Source organism: Pieris napi, chromosome 1 (assembly GCF_905475465.1).
Source record: "Pieris napi chromosome 1, ilPieNapi1.2, whole genome shotgun sequence".
Classification (NCBI taxonomy): Eukaryota; Metazoa; Arthropoda; class Insecta; order Lepidoptera; family Pieridae; genus Pieris; species Pieris napi.
The window spans coordinates 8,838,021-8,856,888 of record NC_062234.1 but is presented as its reverse complement, the minus strand read 5'-3'; the positions used below and the strand labels follow the sequence as shown (position 1 = coordinate 8,856,888).

At 33.0% G+C, this 18,868-nt stretch overlaps 3 protein-coding genes across 3 annotated transcripts; 2 read left to right on the top strand and 1 right to left on the bottom strand.

Annotated features, from left to right (window-relative positions):
- Nucleotides 1-684: 684 nt before the first annotated feature.
- On the bottom strand, nucleotides 685-2,122 carry LOC125054468. Its single transcript, XM_047656429.1, has 3 exons — nucleotides 1,912-2,122; nucleotides 1,271-1,510; nucleotides 685-957 (listed from the first exon to the last, which is right to left on the bottom strand). The coding sequence occupies exons 1-3, from the start codon at nucleotides 2,035-2,037 to the stop codon at nucleotides 853-855; spliced, it is 471 nt and encodes a 156-aa protein (XP_047512385.1). The 5' UTR covers nucleotides 2,038-2,122; the 3' UTR covers nucleotides 685-852.
- A 1,287-nt stretch (nucleotides 2,123-3,409) lies between these two features.
- LOC125053381 (splicing factor 45) lies at nucleotides 3,410-6,935 on the top strand. Its single transcript, XM_047654765.1, has 7 exons — nucleotides 3,410-3,728; nucleotides 3,922-4,102; nucleotides 5,161-5,276; nucleotides 5,577-5,771; nucleotides 6,041-6,188; nucleotides 6,435-6,520; nucleotides 6,647-6,935. The coding sequence occupies exons 1-7, from the start codon at nucleotides 3,573-3,575 to the stop codon at nucleotides 6,917-6,919; spliced, it is 1,155 nt and encodes a 384-aa protein (XP_047510721.1). The 5' UTR covers nucleotides 3,410-3,572; the 3' UTR covers nucleotides 6,920-6,935.
- Nucleotides 6,936-12,811: 5,876 nt separating this feature from the next.
- On the top strand, nucleotides 12,812-14,758 carry LOC125053479 (gamma-interferon-inducible lysosomal thiol reductase-like). Its single transcript, XM_047654861.1, has 4 exons — nucleotides 12,812-13,190; nucleotides 13,263-13,448; nucleotides 13,672-13,845; nucleotides 14,275-14,758. Exons 1-4 carry the CDS (start codon nucleotides 13,068-13,070, stop codon nucleotides 14,503-14,505), a joined length of 714 nt encoding a protein of 237 aa, XP_047510817.1. The 5' UTR covers nucleotides 12,812-13,067; the 3' UTR covers nucleotides 14,506-14,758.
- Nucleotides 14,759-18,868: the final 4,110 nt, after the last annotated feature.

The following is an 18,868-nucleotide window of genomic DNA, read 5'->3' as shown; positions in this document are numbered from 1 at the left end:
CATTAATGAGGTTGCTAACTCTATTCAGAACATTTTTTTTTCAACACTGACTTAGCGCACTCTGCTGATGCATTTGAAAACTAATTCACGTTCCAATTAAGCTTCAGCATTATGCGGCATTGTGCGGCACTGAGTCGCATTATGCTCTGTAATTGGAAAACGCACATATATAGCTAATGTCATTTAAGAGAAAGGTAATGTATATTTTAAGATTACGTGAGTTTCTTATATATAATAAAAAGTTCTTTCGTTGCAACCTTGACTCGCTAATACAAATTGCAATTTTCTTGGGTGCTACGTCAGTTTTAAAAAATTACACAAGACTAAGTTTGCTCCCGTATGTCAAAAATGGATGAATGGACATTGACATGCGGAAGTGTTAGTTCGGCCGGACCGTTGGTTTTCCGCATTCACGAGCGCGCCGCCTGCGTATGCGCGCCGCGCCAATTGACTCGGCGCGATGGACTTTCGCGCAGTTGGAATTCCATCGCGCCGAGCCAATCCATTTGGACCGACAGTGTTTTCACATTCATGGACGAATTTTGGATCGACAGCGTGCAAAATGTATCGATGGATCGCCCGTGAATGCCCGCCATAACTGTCGTGACCCGTAAAAGGGCATATATGTTATGTAAAATTCAGAGGAATTAAAATAATGAAAAATAACTGCTTTGACTTTAAAAAAAAAAACTTTTGTGATTTTATCACTTTTTTATTACAGTAACAACTAACACTGAAATTCAGTTTTCACGGGGGTTTTTAGGATCGCTACAATAATAATGTAGTTGTATTATTTTTTACTATACAATGTAAAATATTAACAATATATTTAAAAAAAATAAGTGATGCAAATTATTGTTCCTCCATTTGACACGCTGTAACACAACTTGTAAACGCTTGTACAGTTGCTGCACAAAGTAAAGGTTGATGAGGGTTATCTTCATAGCATTTTAGCATCTGAAATTTAAACGCTAGAGAGACAAATGTGCGTTAACATTGATTAAGTAAAAACGTACTATTTGACCCGTATTCTTGTGTAAATGTATATTATATACATATATATTAAAAGACAGGGCTTACTTGAAAATTAGCCGAATTCTTTAAATTAAATCACATTTAAATTAAATTAATTTATTAAATTAAAAATATTTAAACACTGGTCTCTGAAAAGAGAACTATTTTTATACCACTCTGTAAAATACTACAAGCAACAAATAGCTCCTTTTTGCTTTTAAATACCTTAATTACCAGAAATAAATCAAAAGCTTACCTTAGAGCGCCATTCATAGCACGGTCTAATTTTTTGTATTTTTTCATGAGTTATTTTCGGTGGATCAAATAGATTTTTTGTATCCTCGATAGTTTTTTCATATTCCGACTCCACAATTTTATTTATTAGTTGATGTTCATTTTTAAGATACTCAATTCGTTGCACCCAATAGTCATGTTCGTTATCATACACTTCGATGGGTGTCGTTTTCTCTTTGTAATAAAATTCGTTGGATTTGTTCTAAGAAAAATAAATATGAATACAGAATTATTTATGTAGTATACATACATAAAATAGTACAACAGTTATCATTGCATAAAATTTGGAACTTACAATACCGATCAGATCTCTGTAATAATAAATTAAAAATAGGAGCAGATTTTTAACCACTAAGCTACAAAGACGATAGGACTTTAGGCGTAAAACTAACTGTCTAAAAAAATGTACCTATAACCAAATGTAATAACCAAATAGCAACAGATATATTTAATAATATGGAGTGCATTTACTTTTGATGAGAAATTATGATAATAATATGTTCAAAATTTCACGTCACATAAAATTGTAAAAACATTTCTGTTGAGCAATTTTTCAATATAGATCGTTTATCTACAATGCAATCTAATAATATTAGTAGGTACCGTTTCAAGAGTATTAATGGTTAAAACTTCATCATCAGCTTGCTTGGGAATAGCTAGTGCTGTGCTCATAGCAAATGTATTATCAAAACTGATGCGCCGTGTATCCTTACTGGGTAAGTGACCCATTTTAATATCTTTTAAATTTTGTTACAAAAGTACTGAACATAGTTTGCTTTATGACATGCAGCTTCAAACAGTAATAATTTAGATAGGTATAGTCCTTTTCATGAAAGAAGTCCCCCAGACGCGGCGCTGCAATCGCATAACGTAATGTTGCCATTTATAAGTAAAAAATTTACCTATTTTATTTAATAATAATAATAGCAGATGTAATTAATCAATTATATTTATTTTCTGCATACTTCGATGAAACAATATTACTGTTATGTAAAAAGTATATTTTCATTTACTTATATTATAGCGGTGTTCTACCTACTTACAGGGAAAAGATGAGAAAATAGGGTAAAGAAAAGCAATATTATTCAGAGTTTCATTGCATAATTGTTGGGTTACAATTTTTTTCGAAGTACACGCCGCTATTATACCTTCGTTTGTAATTCTTGTTACAGTTTTCTCTGACACACCTGCAATTGAATTATGAACAATTAAAAATAATAGTAACTTTAACTTTATAATGCTTATGTAATATGTAATATATGTTTTGATTTCAGTTACCTAGTTTCATCACGTTATGTATTTATTCAATTTTGTCGCAAAAACGAATTTATATCATAAAAGTCCCATCAATACAGCAAAAAATTATTAAATGGTAACTCTAAAAAGTACCCGTTATGGCGCCAACTCTCTTCCGAACATTGTTTAGTGGTATTAAAACACCTTGATTCTTATGTTCCGCTTCACAGAACTCTTTCACCTTTAATATCATTTCTCGAGCCGAACTTTTTACAACTTTTGGCATTGTAATCAATCTTTAAAATGCACTAAGCTAGTTAAAAATTCACAAAAATCTACCACAACAAACGAACTTCATAACATCGACGAATGACAACATTGCCGACCTGTCAAATTTAGTTCCAAAAATCGCCGCGGGACTTCTTTCATGAAAAGCACTATATATGGAAGACAAAATATTTGTATATATGTCATATGTTAATATTTTCAATGTCATTATCGCCCACAAGTTTCAATGTTTGTAAACAGAAAAGTTTTTATATTTATTTAACGTTTTCTATACTTATAATGGGCTGAATCTGAAATAAAACATACTAAGTAATAACAGAAGTTAAAATTGATTAGTAAACATAAAAACTTTTCAGTTTTCTGAGATTGTTAGATTTGCGTTATATTTAGATTTTATATTACTTCTGTCCAATATATTTTTAATGTTATAATAGGGAAATATACAATTAGAAATAATGCAATCAAAACAAATATTTAAGAATTCAATAGTAGCCCTAGACAAAAATACTTTGAGTGGGTTATGGTGTGGATGACCCAATAAAGACGAACGAATTTTTGTGGAAATGTCACTTTAGCTTATGTCTCTTCCTGGCTTGCCTTCTAGTCTGTGCAATATCAGTAAAAAAAATTACACTGAATTGTTATATGAAATATTTTGAAGTAAAAATATTTTCAAACAGCATTGTTCTTGGTGTAAAGATATTAAAGTTGTTAATGTTTGTCCCGTAACAATTATAGGGATGTCTTTATACGACGATCTTGACACTATAAAAGCTCGGACTACTGAAAAAGTTGCAGGATGGTCTTCAGGAATTAAGTTATTGCAGTCACAGTTACAATTGAAGAAAGCTGCAGTAACTCAACCGAAAAGAGAAGCATTGCGGCGGTCTAACCAGGTTTTGTAATTATTTTCAGTTCCTATGATAAGAACGTATAAACATTCTGCAAATGCAAAAATATATAATATAAAATATATTTTGCAAATAGGTATAATATTAATGTCACTGTAGTGTGATTTATGGAAAGTAAAATAAGTATTTACATTTGTAATAAGTATTACATACCTATATGTTTTTCTTATATTTTTAGGTCCTAACACCTGTTATAGATTTAAAGAGTAAACAAAAGGATGAAGATGAAACAAATTCAAATAGTCCTAATTCACAATCCAATACTTTTAATGCCTCTATGAATGTAAGAGATTTTGACTGGAATGTTGCAAATGAATATGATCCTATGTGGCCTAATGACTATGAAAAGGTTGCAAAAGGTAACTTCAAATATAAAATATTCTTGATACTAATAATAGATAATGTTATTAACTATGTAGCTAATTATTTATTATACCTACAAAATATTATACATGTGAATAATCTCAGGAACTGCTGGGTCAAATGACAAAAATCTATTTTTGTGATGGATATTCAATTTGTTAAAGGCAATAGGGTATATTACAACTGCAGGGCATAGCTGCTAGGCAATATATACAGTCAAAACCGTTTATAACGACATCGTTTACAACGACCTATCGGTTATTACAACCAGATTGTATGGTCCCGTCTGAATCCCTATTAAACTATTCAGTAAACAAACCGCTTATAACAACATCGGATACAGCGACATATCGCTTACAACGACGAAATTTTATCGATATTCATCGGCTATAACGACCAACCGCTTCTTATCTCAGCAAAACAAACGATTTTAAATCTTATTTATAAGCATTGAATGAATATTTAGGCATATTATTACCTACGCACTTTCTCCCAACGAACAGTTTCAGCCAACAACGATTTCCGAGGCTCTTAAAAAAATTTGTTGCCTTTAACGAACAGTTTGATACTGGTGATACTCATACCTTGAGGAGTATGAAACGTAAAATGCAAAAAATATTTGAGACTGGGCTAAAAAAAAAAACAGACCAAAATGACTGATTACTTTTGTACCTAATTATCTCGTAATAAATATTTTTGTTTCTTTTTTGACTCGTTTACATATTATAATATTAACATACCATATTATAACCCATACCTACCTATTCTAGATCGATAACTATGATAATATAACTATGTACAATGTACATACATATGTACTGTACTTGTGTATATGACATTGCTTATAACGACTATCGGATATAACGTCGGCAACTATACGGTCCCTTCAATGTCGTTATAACCGGTTTTGACTGTACCTTCTTATTTTACCAAAAATAATTAAATTACTTTTTATTAATATAAAGTTAAAATAAATTGTATTGTCAATTAGTCAAACAACACTATAATCATTATTATGCTTAAGTTTAGAAATAACATGTTTATTATATTTCAGAAATGCAAGCTAAGAGACTACAACTTGATGGTGGGGATAGGGACAGATCAGAAAGGAAACGTAAATCACGTTTTGGTGATGATGATGCTATTCCAGAGAAAACTATGATACCTATGGTAGGCACTTACCAATTTTTAGGTATAAAAATGTTAATAAAATTCAAGTAAATTTGTATGATTGTTCCTACTGTACAGATTAAGCCAAAAACTGAATTTGTAGTGTCCACATTTACAAATATTAAATCCTTGTATAACTAAAGTGTTGGTTGATTGCCATTGTATTATAACTACACATTTAAAGGTTCAGTTGTTATTTTGTTGCGTTAAGCATAACAATGCAGGGACCATTCAAAAATTGTCTTTGTACGTTACTTCTTAATAATTACTTGTTTCTTAAACATATGTTTTGTTTTCCAGCAACCTGAAGAAGAGGAAGCTGAAGAGATATCAAAGAGAGCAGCAGGAGCTGCTATTGCCCCACCTCCCTCACTTACAGTGGAAACTCCATCAACTCCACTGCTATCAAATGCACCTGCAGCTCCTAGCTTCTCCCTCGGTGGTTATGGAGCCAGTTCGGTTGCGGCTAAAATTATGGCCAAATATGGATTTAAAGTAGGTTTGCATATATTACTCAACAAAATTAGAACTAAAATCATTTAGATTTCAAACAGTTTATTTTTGTTCTACTTTAAAGTTTAAACTAATTATTATTTTTTATTATTCTAAGTATTCTATAGAATATCTATTGTAAAGGAAAATAAGTTATATTAAAGTTCAATCCTTATGTGTTCTGTAAAGTATGTAATTATTTCATAAAGTTTTATTTGTAATTAAGATTTCATCATATATTACCTTCCTTTTTAATTACAATTCATTAACAGGAAGGACAAGGTCTTGGTAAAAAGGAACAAGGTATGTCAGTGGCACTACAAGTTGAAAAGACATCAAAACGTGGTGGAAGAATAATTCATGAAAAAGACACTGCTATAGTACCACCTAGTTTTGCCCTACCTGCGCTGCCAGGACCTGGTACGTAATAATTTAAATAAGAAAAAGATACAGAAATGTGTCCACTCCATGTTCCAGTAGGAATGACTTAATATATACCTTAACCTCTCCTCAATTGTAATCCTGGTTATATGACTGTTTCTGGTTACCAGGTACAATAGCATCCTGGTTTTGGCTGGAGATAAAGTTATGCTATAATATTGTTTTTGAGGTGTTAGGGTTTAAAATAATGGGCTTCCATGAAATATTCTGTTCTAACTATTTCAGATTCACCAAATTCGACTCAACTAGCAAAGCAAGAGCCATCTATTACAGAAATAATGAAATCACCTAGTAAAGTTGTTTTATTAAGAGTAAGATTTTATTGATAATATTCGATTTTTTTATTATTTATGCTAGAAATTTTTCATCACAACAATAAGGTATGTTATGAAAATAAAGTTTTCATAATGATTTATGAAAATTTATATATGTTACAGAATATGGTTGGGCCGGGCGATGTCGATGAAGAGCTTGAACCAGAAGTTAAAGATGAATGTAACACAAAATATGGAGAAGTCATTAAAGTTGTTATCTTTGAATTGCCTAATTCACCTCAAGATGAAGCTGTGAGGATATTTGTTGAGTTTAAACGTATTGAGAGTGCTATAAAAGCAGTGGTTGATTTGAATGGACGATTCTTTGGAGGTAGACAAGTTAAAGCGGGATTTTATATGGTAGAGAAATTTAATGCCTTGCAATTGACTGAATAAAAAAAAATACAATATATTGAATGTGTTTTTATTAAGCTATTATGCGGAAATTTCTGTTTCTATTTTAGGAAGTAGATTGAATTTGTCATGTTAAATGCTAAAAATTTTATAGAATTTATAGAAACAATGACCAAAATGACAGGGAGCTTAGTCAAGATGCTTAACAGTAGTGTATGTAGAGAAAGTCGAAAACTAAATTTGTATGAAAATTACAGTGTGTCGAGAAATTTTACAGGCAACTATTTGTTTTACTCTTTTTTTTTTTTTTTTTTTTCCTTTATGGCTCTGGCACGGTTTGTGCATTAGCCAGTGTCAAGTAGGTATAAGATTTTTATAAGTCGCTGTTTTAATTATTTACAGTTTATGAATAATAAAAAACGAAGGAAACTAATCGCGACATAACATAGATGATTGAAAACGCATTAAATTTACAACAAAATCAGAATAGTTACATAAGGGGAAAAATTAATCAAAATTATAGTTTAATGTTATTATTTACAATAAATATACTTATAATACTATATACAAGGGGATTTAAATCTCGAAGAAGTAAAGAAATATTGGTAGGAAGGGGAACAGAGAGAGATACTAAAGAAGTGTATAAGGAAGAATGGTCATATTTAGGACAAGAAAAGAAAACATGATTCAGGTCAGAATAGCTCTCGCCACACTCACAGGCGGTACTAGTTACGATACCAAGTTTGTGCAAATGAACTGGAAGGCTGTTATGTCCCAGACGCATACGGATTATAGTTGAAGTGGTGGTTTTACCAAGCGACAATTTGGCAAACCATGGCTTCCTGGGAACGGAAGACTGTATAGCATACAAGAAACGACCCTTAATCCGGCCTTTCTCTTCCCAACACATATTCCACGATTTGTGGAGATATATGCCGGGCAAAGCAGCAAGATCATGGCCAAAATTCTTGTACGGGTGTACGTCACCGGTCTCAGTAGCACTGTTAGCCAAACTGTCAGCTTTTACATTTCCAGAGATACCACAGTGACTAGGTATCCAACAGAATGAAACTAAATAGTTGTGTAATTGGCAGTGCAACAGCTTTCTCTTACATTCAAATATTACATGAAAAAATGGGTTAAGTTTTAGTGAAAATTTTGCTAAGCTCTGTAAAGCACTTAAGGAATCGGTAAATATAACGGTTTTTTTGAGTTTGAAACACAACACGTATTCAAGAGCTTTTAGTAGTCCAAAACATTCACCGGTAAAGACCGATGATTCCGGAGGTAATTTAATTTTCTGAACTATGTTGTATTGTTTGTGAAACACTCCAACACCAACACACCCATTGGAGTGTTTAGATGAATCTGTGTACATTTGATGCCAGTTAGGCCATTTGCTATTGACATTGCAATTAAAAATTGCATTGGCATTAAAATCAGATTTTTCAATGCCAAGAGAAAAGCAAATCTCTGGAGAAAGAAGAAGAGAATCATAAGAAGAGCTAAATAGAGGAAGTACATTAAAGGAATGAGTTGGGGCTTGTAATTGTTTGAATTTCAGGAAGCTTTTTAATAGACAAGGTATAGGTTTATGTGAAGAGGGTAATTTTAGAGAAAGAGACTCCAGTTTGGAGATGAGGGGATGATGGAACTGGACAATTCTAAAAATGAATCTATCTGACAGATATTGACGTCTTAAGTTTAATGGAGGGTCACAACATTCTATTTGCAAAGCATTAACCGGGCTTGATTTCATGGCACCAGAAACAATCCTTAAAGCCCTAGACTGTATGAGGTCTAGTTTTCTAAAGCCAGCTACATTACCTGGATCTAAGAAAAAGGTCCCAAAATCCAGTACACTTCTAATAACAGCATTATACACCAACCTCAATGTGGCTGGGTGAGCACCCCACCAAACTCCACTGAGACATCTCAGCATGTTCAAGTGTCGCTCACATTTACCAACTACAAATTCGCAGTGTGGTTGACCTGTTAGTTTAGAATCAAGTATAACTCCTAAGAACTTTACTTGATTATAAACTGGTAATATATGACGATCATATGTTATAGTAGGTGAGGGAGGAGAACGGGATTTAGTGAAAAGTACAACGGAACTTTTTGAGGGAGACAGATCTAGGCCATTTGCATCCATCCAGGATTTTAGCAAAGATAAAGAGGAGGAAACATGTTGTTCAGCAATACTTACACACATATCAGAGGCATAAATAACTAAGTCATCGGCATATTGTAATAAACTAACTGAATCTCCAATTGAATCTTCTAGGTCATATGTATAAATATTGTACAATAAAGGGCTCAGAACAGACCCTTGTGGCAAGCCCCTCCATACCAGCCTACTAGGCATATAAGGGCCGCCAACATCTAAAATAATTTTCCTCTCCGAAAGAAGATTTACAATGAAATTAGTTAAAAAATAAGGAACCTTTAATTTATTTAATTTACTTTTAAGAATATGTAACAAAACGTTATCATAAGCCGAATTAATATCCAAGAAAGCAGCGACTACTGACTTTTTATCTGTGAAAGCATTACGAATGTCCGTAACTAATATGCCTAAATTGTCACATACACTTTTACCTTTTCGAAATCCAAACTGAGTTGAGGACAGATATTCGTTATTTTCTATATACCATTCAAGCCGATTTTTAATTAAATGTTCAACAACTTTTGTTATCACCGATGACAAGACAATCGGACGATATGATTTAATATCAGATCGTACCTTAGACGGTTTTAAAAATGGCAGCACTATTTGACTTCGCCAAGATGGCGGTATGTCATTTGTCAATAGAACTTTATTTATTAAATTTAAAAAGAAATTTAATCCATTTTCACCAAGGTGAGACAGAAATGAATATGGGATCCCATCTTCCCCAGGTGCACTGTCACTAACGTAATTTAATACACCTTTTAATTCCACTAACGTGAAAGGTAGATTTAGAGAGGAAGGGGCGGCATCAGAGTTATTTTGTTTAGAAGAGTGGATAAAATCTCTAAGTGGAGCAGAAGGAGGAGCCAAGCGATCAAGGAATTGATCAGCTAACTCTATAGGAAGTAACGACGTGTTAGAAGAATTGACAGCTGACCTAAATCTTTTGATATTTCGCCAAATGACAGTTGAATGTGTTCCAGGTGATAAGGTGCTACAATATTTCCTCCACCCCTCAGATTTCTTTTTTTTAAATAGCTTTTTAACTTCTTTCATCACAGTCATTAAGGTCTCGTAGTTTTCCATAGACATATCATTGCGATAATTATGCTCAGCTGCCTTGCGTTTTTTAATACTTGTGGTACACTCTTCATCCCACCATGGTGGAGATGGCAACTTATTACTACGCGGCTTTTTCTTTGGAAAAACATTATCAGCTGATTCTAATAAAACAGTTTTGAAATAATTACTATCTGTGACATTAATTTCTGAGCAAGTATTAATTTTCTCTTCTATTAATAAAGTGTATTGACTCCATTTAGAGTCAATGATTTTGTGTTTGAGGCGAGAGTTATGAATAAACATGTTACTATTTTTTTTACAGGGAAATGAAATAATTATTGGATAATGATCACTATTGTAAGATGAACACAAAGTAGACCAAGATAGAGAAGATGCTAAATTGGGAGTACAAATGGACAGGTCAATGGCACTAATTGCTTCACCAGGTTTTGTGAGGCGAGTAGGAGAACCCGAGTTTAAAATGCACAGGTTATACATGTCTAAGATATCCAATAATGCATACCCATAACTATTAGAAACCGAGCTACCCCAAGATGTGTGATGAGAGTTAAAATCACCCAGAATCATGAAAGGCTGAGGAAGCACTGAAATTAAGTTTTTAATTTCATTGAAAATTTGCAAGGAGGGGTGAGGGACATAGATAGAGACAAAACAGATATCATCAACAATAGCTGCAATAATAGAAAAGCTGTCACTATGTGAAGGAAGAGGGAAGGAAGAAAAGGTGCTAGAGTTTCTGATGAGCAGGCATACACCACCATACCCATCAGCCCTGTCTTCTCTTAAGCATAAATAACCAGGGATTTTAAATACATGATCTGGCTTTAACCAGGTTTCAGATAGAGAAAAAATAAAAGGATTAAAAGTATTTATAATATGTATAATTTCATGTTTTTTGTTAATTATACTGCGGCAGTTCCATTGAACTAGCCTGTCCATGTTGGTCATTATTAATATGAGTGTAGGTATGAATTAAATTAGCAGCGTGGGACGGTATAGATAAATTGGGTTGTGAAAGTAATTTGATTAATGTAGTAATTAGCTCTGCTATTGTCTGTGAGTTTACATTAGAGGATGATGGATATGCACAACCATTAGATGGCTGTGGCATATTATAGTCTCTTACAAGAGACTCATGTGCAACATGATCGTAACCTTTACTTTGTTGAGGAGGGGTTCTAGGTTTAGTAAAAAAAGTTTTTTTGTAAGATAGTGTACGTGGAGGTGGTGAACCAGGCAAAACTGTATTTCCACCAGGAAGAGATTTATTTGGGATAGAGGATACTATATCTGCAAATGACTTAGATATGGGGGGATGTAGTTTTGATGCTTCAACATAGGACAGGCTATTCTCTGCCATTGATAGTTTAATGTTGGTTTGTCTCACATACTCTGGGCACTTTTTGCTTGAAGCAAAGTGCAGCCCAGAGCATGAGCAGCAAGAACCGTGGTCTTCCTCCACATTACAAGTATTTCCAGTGTGGCCCTGACCACACTTGTAACACCTAGGCTTTGATCTGCATTGGACCTTAGTGTGCCCAAAGCGGCAGCAATTAAAACATTGAATAGTCGGATATATATATAAATTAACGGGCATAGAGTTGTAACACATAAATACACGTTTAGGCAAAACTTGTCCATCAAATGTAAACACAACTGTTTGCGAAGGTTTCCATGTAGGTGTGTTGTTTACCATGACTTTATAGTTAAGTCGCCTGAGTTTCAGAATTTCTCCACACCCAATGGGTACGTTAGTGTTCTCCATAATATCCTCAGGAGACCACTCGGTTGGGACTCCCTTAACTAAACCCATCCTTGTAATATTAAAAGTTGGGATAAAAGCCTTCATGTTGTTAGCAGGTAAGCAGTTTGAAGTGATAAAGCTGTTAGCGTCTGTGTAATTATGAAAAGATAGTGTCATTTTATTTCTACCAATACGTTTTAAGCTTCCATTTACAATATTTTTAAAAAGATAATTTTTTAAAAATCTGCCAAACACAACTGGGTGTAAAGTTGTACTATCATTATCATCACGTTGTATTTTCTGTACATGTACCACAAACGGGCCATGGTCATTGGCATCATAACTAGCCCTACCAATTTGTGTGGGGGTTTTAGGAGAATTGCTGGTGGGAGGAACAGGCATTGAAGTAGTATCAATGCAAGGAATAGCAGGCAAATTAACAGTGCTCTCAGGAAATACAATATCTTTACATTGACAGTCTGAGTGTTTACTACTTTCAGTACTACTTTTTCGTTTTTTTTTGTTGCAATGTTTACAAACTTTGTGGAGATGGCTGCGCTTCAGCTTCCTTTTAGAAACTAAAGAGCAGTCAGAATCCATACCGGATTCATTAGAAATCGTGATAAATGCAACCGCGGGGGGCGCCGTGCCCCCCGGGTCCGGAGGCTCGTTCATAAAAATCCGAAAAGCTTACCCCAACTCGAAGAAAGTAGAAGAAAATATAAATAATAATACAAACTACAAATATATACAAGTTTGAACTATTCTGATCACCTAATTGATTAAAAATATTATTTTACAACAAATTCAAACAAAAACCGCGTCCGCCAAATTCGAAGGTTTCCCGCGTTTTTTTTCTGTTTTACTCTTAAAAATTATTTACCAACTCCCTGTGTCATGTGTTAAGTGTCAAAGCACTATTTGACTGCTGACTTTGACACTTGAATATTTTATAAACCTTTGATGTGTTAGTGTTTTATTGGACTTAATAGTAAATTTTACATGCAATTAAACTTTAGACCTATAAAAGGAGAAGTAATTTCTAAGTAGTACGACAATTTAGTAAATGTGCATTAGATAGTACTAATTAAGACCAATTGATGCGATAAAAATTACATGGAGTATTAACCTAAGACTTATTTTAAATTAATTGTAATAATTAAGAACACATGAAAGTATATTGATAGACAATGGGATTTTATTTATGTAGTCGTTATAGAATAATTGTTCTTATTCTTGTTATATTAATTATGTGGCAGATTTATGCTAATTATTCACATTTTATGTTGACAAAATCTACCACTACTTCAGCGGTAAGTTTTGTCATCTGTATGATTCACAATAATTTTGAATTTGTGGTTTTAATAATGCTATTTTATTTTCAGAGTAATATTGTACAATTAGAAGATGATTCTTATAATACACATAAACAAGATAAAGTTAAAGTAAGAGTGTATTATGAAACATTGTGTCCTGATTCAAAGCATTTTTTCGTGAGACATTTAGGACCAGTGACAGAAAAGCTTTCAGATTTTCTTGATGTCACATTGGTACCATATGGTAAAGCAACTGTAAGTATTGTACTAAACTACACTGGATAATTAATAAAAAAGGTGTAATTGAAAGAAAGTTTTATTGAAACTAGTAAGTGTGTAAAAAAAAATATTTAGCCTTTTTGTTAAAATTTATCAATATAAGTTTAATAGTTATATTGTAACAAATGTTTTATGGACTTCTTACAAGTTGAGATTCATTTAAAAATATTGTTTTTTAAAAGTTTGTTTTCTTCTATAGACAACTGAAAGAAATGGACAGTACTATTTTAAGTGTCAACATCAAGAAGAAGAATGCTATGCAAATAAAGTACATGCATGCAGTATTGATATATTAAACAATATAGTATTAGCTGTTAAGATAACAGTGTGCATGATAGAAGATAACTATGATGCTGACGGTGCTCTACATAAGGTATATATAGAAGTATAACAAACTTCAAATTAGGATGTAAAACATTAGGGTTAATTATAAAAATTAAACCTTATCTAAAATCTAACTAAACCCTATCTAATAATATAAGAATTAATTAATTGATTGTTATCATCATCTTTGTTTTGATTAGATGCATACCAATAATTTATTAATTACTTTGCCGTCTGAAATTAAATTGGATCAGTGTAAATTAAATTGGATTGGTAAACTCCTATATACATATTTAAGAGATTATTTATTTGAAATGCATGAAAGGGATATATTTTGTTATATACATGTAAAAACTTAGTTGTCCAAATTTTTGGGCTTGTTTCTAGGTCTTGGATATTTCAGAAAAAAAATATATATGTATAATAGTAAATAGTAGGCTTTATATTTATTGCATAATATATTTAAAAAAAATTTTAGTGTGCCAAACAACTGAATATTGAACCGGAGCCAATAATCAACTGTGCTGGAACTACGCATGGTTCAGAACTACTGAAAAAGTATGGAGATGACACACATATACTGAAACCTACTTTTATACCAACTGTAACATTAAATGGTTCAAGGGATAATCAAGCTGCCATATTGAAGAATTTTCTTCTAGAAGTTTGTAAGTTAATTGCTATGCCCCTACCTCCACCTTGTTTGTGACATTTTCGACTTTTTAGAAATAGATATATTGAATTAGATGGATAGATATTGTTTTTATATAGTCTGTCAATTAAATTTGTCTACATGAAATGCTTTATGCCTACATGAAAAATGTGTATGTTACTGCCGTCTACCATTAGGCATGTGAAATTTTTTATAACTCAAATTTCGTGCACAATCTCTTGATTCATGATTCATTAAGTATATATCTAATGTCAGTGATGCTATAGAGCCTATTAATGGTGTGGTCCACATGGACCACACCATAAACAAATAAACATTTATTTGACAGAACATTTTTATATTTTGAAGTTTTTCCAGTCATAAAAGTTACTTTCGAGGTGTTGTAATTTGTAATAAGTTCCTATACCTGTTAATAATTTTATATTGTTTTCAATCAAGGTCACAAAATGTGTGTATTGTTTGAGTGAGGCTATTATACAAATTATTTTAGAACAAAATTTATAAATTATTTAATTTTTACTAATCCATTGCAATTTATTTGGTTTGGTTGTGATATTTATATAAGGATCATTCTTTTGTGAGATATTATTTAATTATTTAAGGAGTTTTATGGTTTTTTGAAACCTAAAACTTCAAACGAGAGAAGTACATCACTTTGTATTAATTATAACTGACTGAAATTTTGAAATAAATTAAATCAAATCATTATATTATTTTCATTGTTAAAATCCCCACTTTTATGTTAATTATATAATCTTGAAATTTACACAAATAATTTTAAGTTTAAGATTCGTAATAAAAGTACATATTAGTATTACGAAAATTTATGAAAACGGTGGACATCCAATTTAATAGCCATTTAAGATTCCCACTAAATCTTTTCTGAAATCCAACTAAAATCTGGTATGTCAATAAAGAACCCCAAAACAGGGATGTGATAAACAAAAATCTCTTTTTAATATTATCTAGTAGAATTGCAATAGGAGAACCGGCATGGCGGTTATGCGAATTAATATATTAGTAAAATAAAATAGAAATTATAATTTTTATTTGCTACGCGACATTTCGATAATTCATAAAAATTATATACTGCCAAACTATAATGACGAACCAGTATTCTCAAAATAACAAAGAAGCTAATTTAACAGTTTCAATCTCAAATCCCATGGTTCTGTTTCCGAACAGTTTGTCAATATCAGAAATAAGTAGGTACAAGATCAAGGAACTTCGTTTGCTTTATATTATACATACAGTGTGGATGGCCAGTTTATTCTTTGATTTGGTTTTGGTGAAATAGTTTTTGAGTTAACCAAATATAAAAAATCTAAATCTTTGTGTTATTTACAGTTATAGTTTACGACCACTTGGAAGTCATCTATTCCCTATACAGTTTCACTTCCTCTATCTTTACAATTATAGACTTCGGTGTTTGGTTCAAAACTATTGAATACAGTGCTTGGATTTTTTTAAATAGAAACGGGCAAGAGGCTCATCTGATGTTAAGTGATACCGCCGCCCATGGACACTCAATGCCAGAGGGCTCGTGAGTGCGTTGCAGGCATTTTAAGAATAGGTACGCTGTTTTCTTGAAGAACCCTAAGTCAAATTGGTTCGGAAATACTTCAGTGGGCAGCTGGTTCCACATAGTGGTGGTGCGCGGCAAAAACTGCCTTAAAAAACGCTCAGTAGTGGTGATACGGGTGGATCACCTCGACGTCCGCCGTTCGCATTCTGCCTCGACGTCCGATCATGAAACTCAGCTGCACTCCCCATGATAAAAGCGGTAGAAGATGCATAGTGACCCCACATCTCTACGCATCATACTCCAAAGGATCTAGCCGCTCGGAGAGAGATATGTCGTCGACGATTCGAACCGCTCTTCGTTGAATTAGGTCAAGTGGAAGGAGCTGGTACTGGAGAGCCGCTCAGAGGTGAGAACAGTACTCCATGTGGGGCCGAATTTGCGCTTTATACAGTTGCAAGCGGTGGCCCGGAGTGAAGTACTGGAATTGGGCTGCTAAGCAAGAAGCAAGCGTATTCGTTCGAAGTATGTGTTTAGCATTTTCAAAATTATATTTCTTATCTCTGAAAATCAAATCCATTACATATATAATTGACCTGAAGAAGGATAAAAAACTACATTTATTTATGTATTTGAAAATAAACTTTAATAATTGAAATAATGTAAAAAGGTTACCCTTTTATTCTGGTCTGTTGCTAAACTCATTTTTAGCCTTGATTCATAGATCATTTGTCAACCGACACAACTATTTTTGCCGAAAATCGAATCCAGGACATCAAAACGCACCTCTAACCCACGAAAACCGTCAGGTAGATAGTGCAAAAATAAATTGTGATACACAAAGGTAATATTCATAGTTCGACTTTATGGCTGAAAACAACATTTCCAATGTTACCAAAAGTAGTTTTATTACGCTAAATAAGTATCCGGCTTCCTACAACAAATGCAGTCCACTAAAATAGGAATAAATTGTAAGGATCTTCGCAAAACAATAGTTGGAAATGGTCTGTACGAGAAAAAGCGGGATGCAAATGCTATTCATATTAATTAGCAAAGCGAGACGGGGCTTTCACGAAATTAGAGCGTGATTTCAGTGAAGATTTATTATTGCGTTCGAAACAGTTTTTGGAGCAAAGGTAGCTATTTAAACGACAGGAAATTGGTGTTGTCAGACTTGCTTAAATTGGATTGACTTAGGTAGTGTTCTTCCAATCAAAATTATCGTGACCTACTTTGCTTCGGTATTGCACCACGTGCGTTACCTACTTGGTTTTTATCTTTCAACCTCAATGTAAATATATATTGTTGATTTATTTGTACATGGTAAGGCTAAATAACTTCTAAATATACATTATACTTTCATTCACCTTTTTTTAAAACAACCTAAAATATAAGTAAGGTACTCGAAGTACCTGGATATAACAGGAGGATAACCAATTATTTAGGGCGATCGCAAAGCGCGCACAACAGTATCTGCATAGGTACCTATCTGTTGGTAGAGCAAACCGTGTAGTCTCATTAAAACTTTCCTCAGACTGGCTTGCACGTGTTTTTAATTTTTATCGAGAGCTCTCGTCGTTAGCGGACGCGGGGCGCGCTGCGGCTTCGAGCTTTGATTGCGGTAATGACGTGTCTCCCGTCTCCACCAACACTCCACTCATCTTTTCACTATCTTCATATTTTTTTCTTGCAAATTAATGCATCTTTTTAATTAAGAGATGACATACATGTAAAGTACGATTCTATGTTGCTAGCTTGTATTCACACTTAATTCGTATTCATGTTCAACTTCTTTCTGGGGGCCTACCATGAGCTTGCTTAAAGAAATCCAGTTGAGATGCTGATGAGTTTAGGTTCCTAACTTCAATCGCATTTTTTCGTACCATTACCCCCTGTTTATAGGGGGTCATGGTCCGAAAAGTTTAAATGCCTTAACAGTAGTGTATGTAAAAGTTGTCGTAGGTATTGTGAAATTTGTCGACACGAACTGTAATTTTCATACAAATTTAGTTTTCGACTTTCTACATACACTATTGTTAAGGCATCTTGACTAAGCCTCCTAAAACGTATTGGAATGGCAAGACCGAACGAAAGAACGATAATTTTGTTTGTGGTTTCTTTGTATGTTTTGAAATTTAACTGTCAAACTTCCACAGTTCGATTCGATTCCATAATCTATATATATATAATGAAAATGGTGTTCGTTTGAGGCTCCTTCACGCCTAAACCACTGATCGTATCGACATGAAATTTTTCCTAGATGGTTTATGGCTATTTATTTTTCGAATTCTAACGTTCCTTCATTTTTTTATTGCTGTTTTACTTTTATGAAAATTTATCCCGCTAATAAAAACAAAAGAGGCTTCCTAGAACCGCAAAACGTCAACATCTGTTAAAAACTCGATTTTCGAAATATTTCAATTTTCTTAGCGGGAAGTTAAAAAGAAGAATAATAAAAATATGAAAAAAAATAAAATAATGAAACATAAAATTTATTTTAATTAGTCCAGCAAAGCGGGCGCGAAACGGCTAGTCTATATATATAAAAAGAAAATGGTGTTCGTTTGAGGCTCTTTCACGCTTAAACCACTGATCGTATCGACATGAAACCACCACTATTCGATGCGAAATTTTTCCTAGATGGTTTATGGCTATTTATTTTTTTAATTCCAACGTTCCTTCATTTTTTTATTTCTGTTTTACTTTTATGAAAATTTTTCCCGCTAATAAAAACAAAAGAGGCTTCCTAGAACCTCTAAACGTCAACATCTGTTAAAAACTCGATTTTCGAAATATTTCAATTTTCTTAGCGGGAAGTTAAAAAGAAGAATAATAAAAATATGAAAAAAAATAAAATAATGAAACATAAAATTTATT

Coding starts and splice junctions, on each gene's coding strand:
- LOC125054468 (XM_047656429.1), bottom strand. CDS start 2,037: ATGGGTCACTTACCCAGTAAGGATACACGGCGCATCAGTTTTGATAAT. Junction 1,511..1,911: donor CCATTAATACTCTTGAAACG/GTACCTACTAAT, acceptor TATTTTTCTTAG/AACAAATCCAACGAATTTTA. Junction 958..1,270: donor GCTATGAATGGCGCTCTAAG/GTAAGCTTTTGA, acceptor TTTAAATTTCAG/ATGCTAAAATGCTATGAAGA.
- LOC125053381 (XM_047654765.1), top strand. CDS start 3,573: ATGTCTTTATACGACGATCTTGACACTATAAAAGCTCGGACTACTGAA. Junction 5,277..5,576: donor AGAAAACTATGATACCTATG/GTAGGCACTTAC, acceptor TTTGTTTTCCAG/CAACCTGAAGAAGAGGAAGC. Junction 6,521..6,646: donor GTAAAGTTGTTTTATTAAGA/GTAAGATTTTAT, acceptor TATATGTTACAG/AATATGGTTGGGCCGGGCGA.
- LOC125053479 (XM_047654861.1), top strand. CDS start 13,068: ATGGGATTTTATTTATGTAGTCGTTATAGAATAATTGTTCTTATTCTT. Junction 13,191..13,262: donor AATCTACCACTACTTCAGCG/GTAAGTTTTGTC, acceptor TTTTATTTTCAG/AGTAATATTGTACAATTAGA. Junction 13,846..14,274: donor CTGACGGTGCTCTACATAAG/GTATATATAGAA, acceptor AAAAAATTTTAG/TGTGCCAAACAACTGAATAT.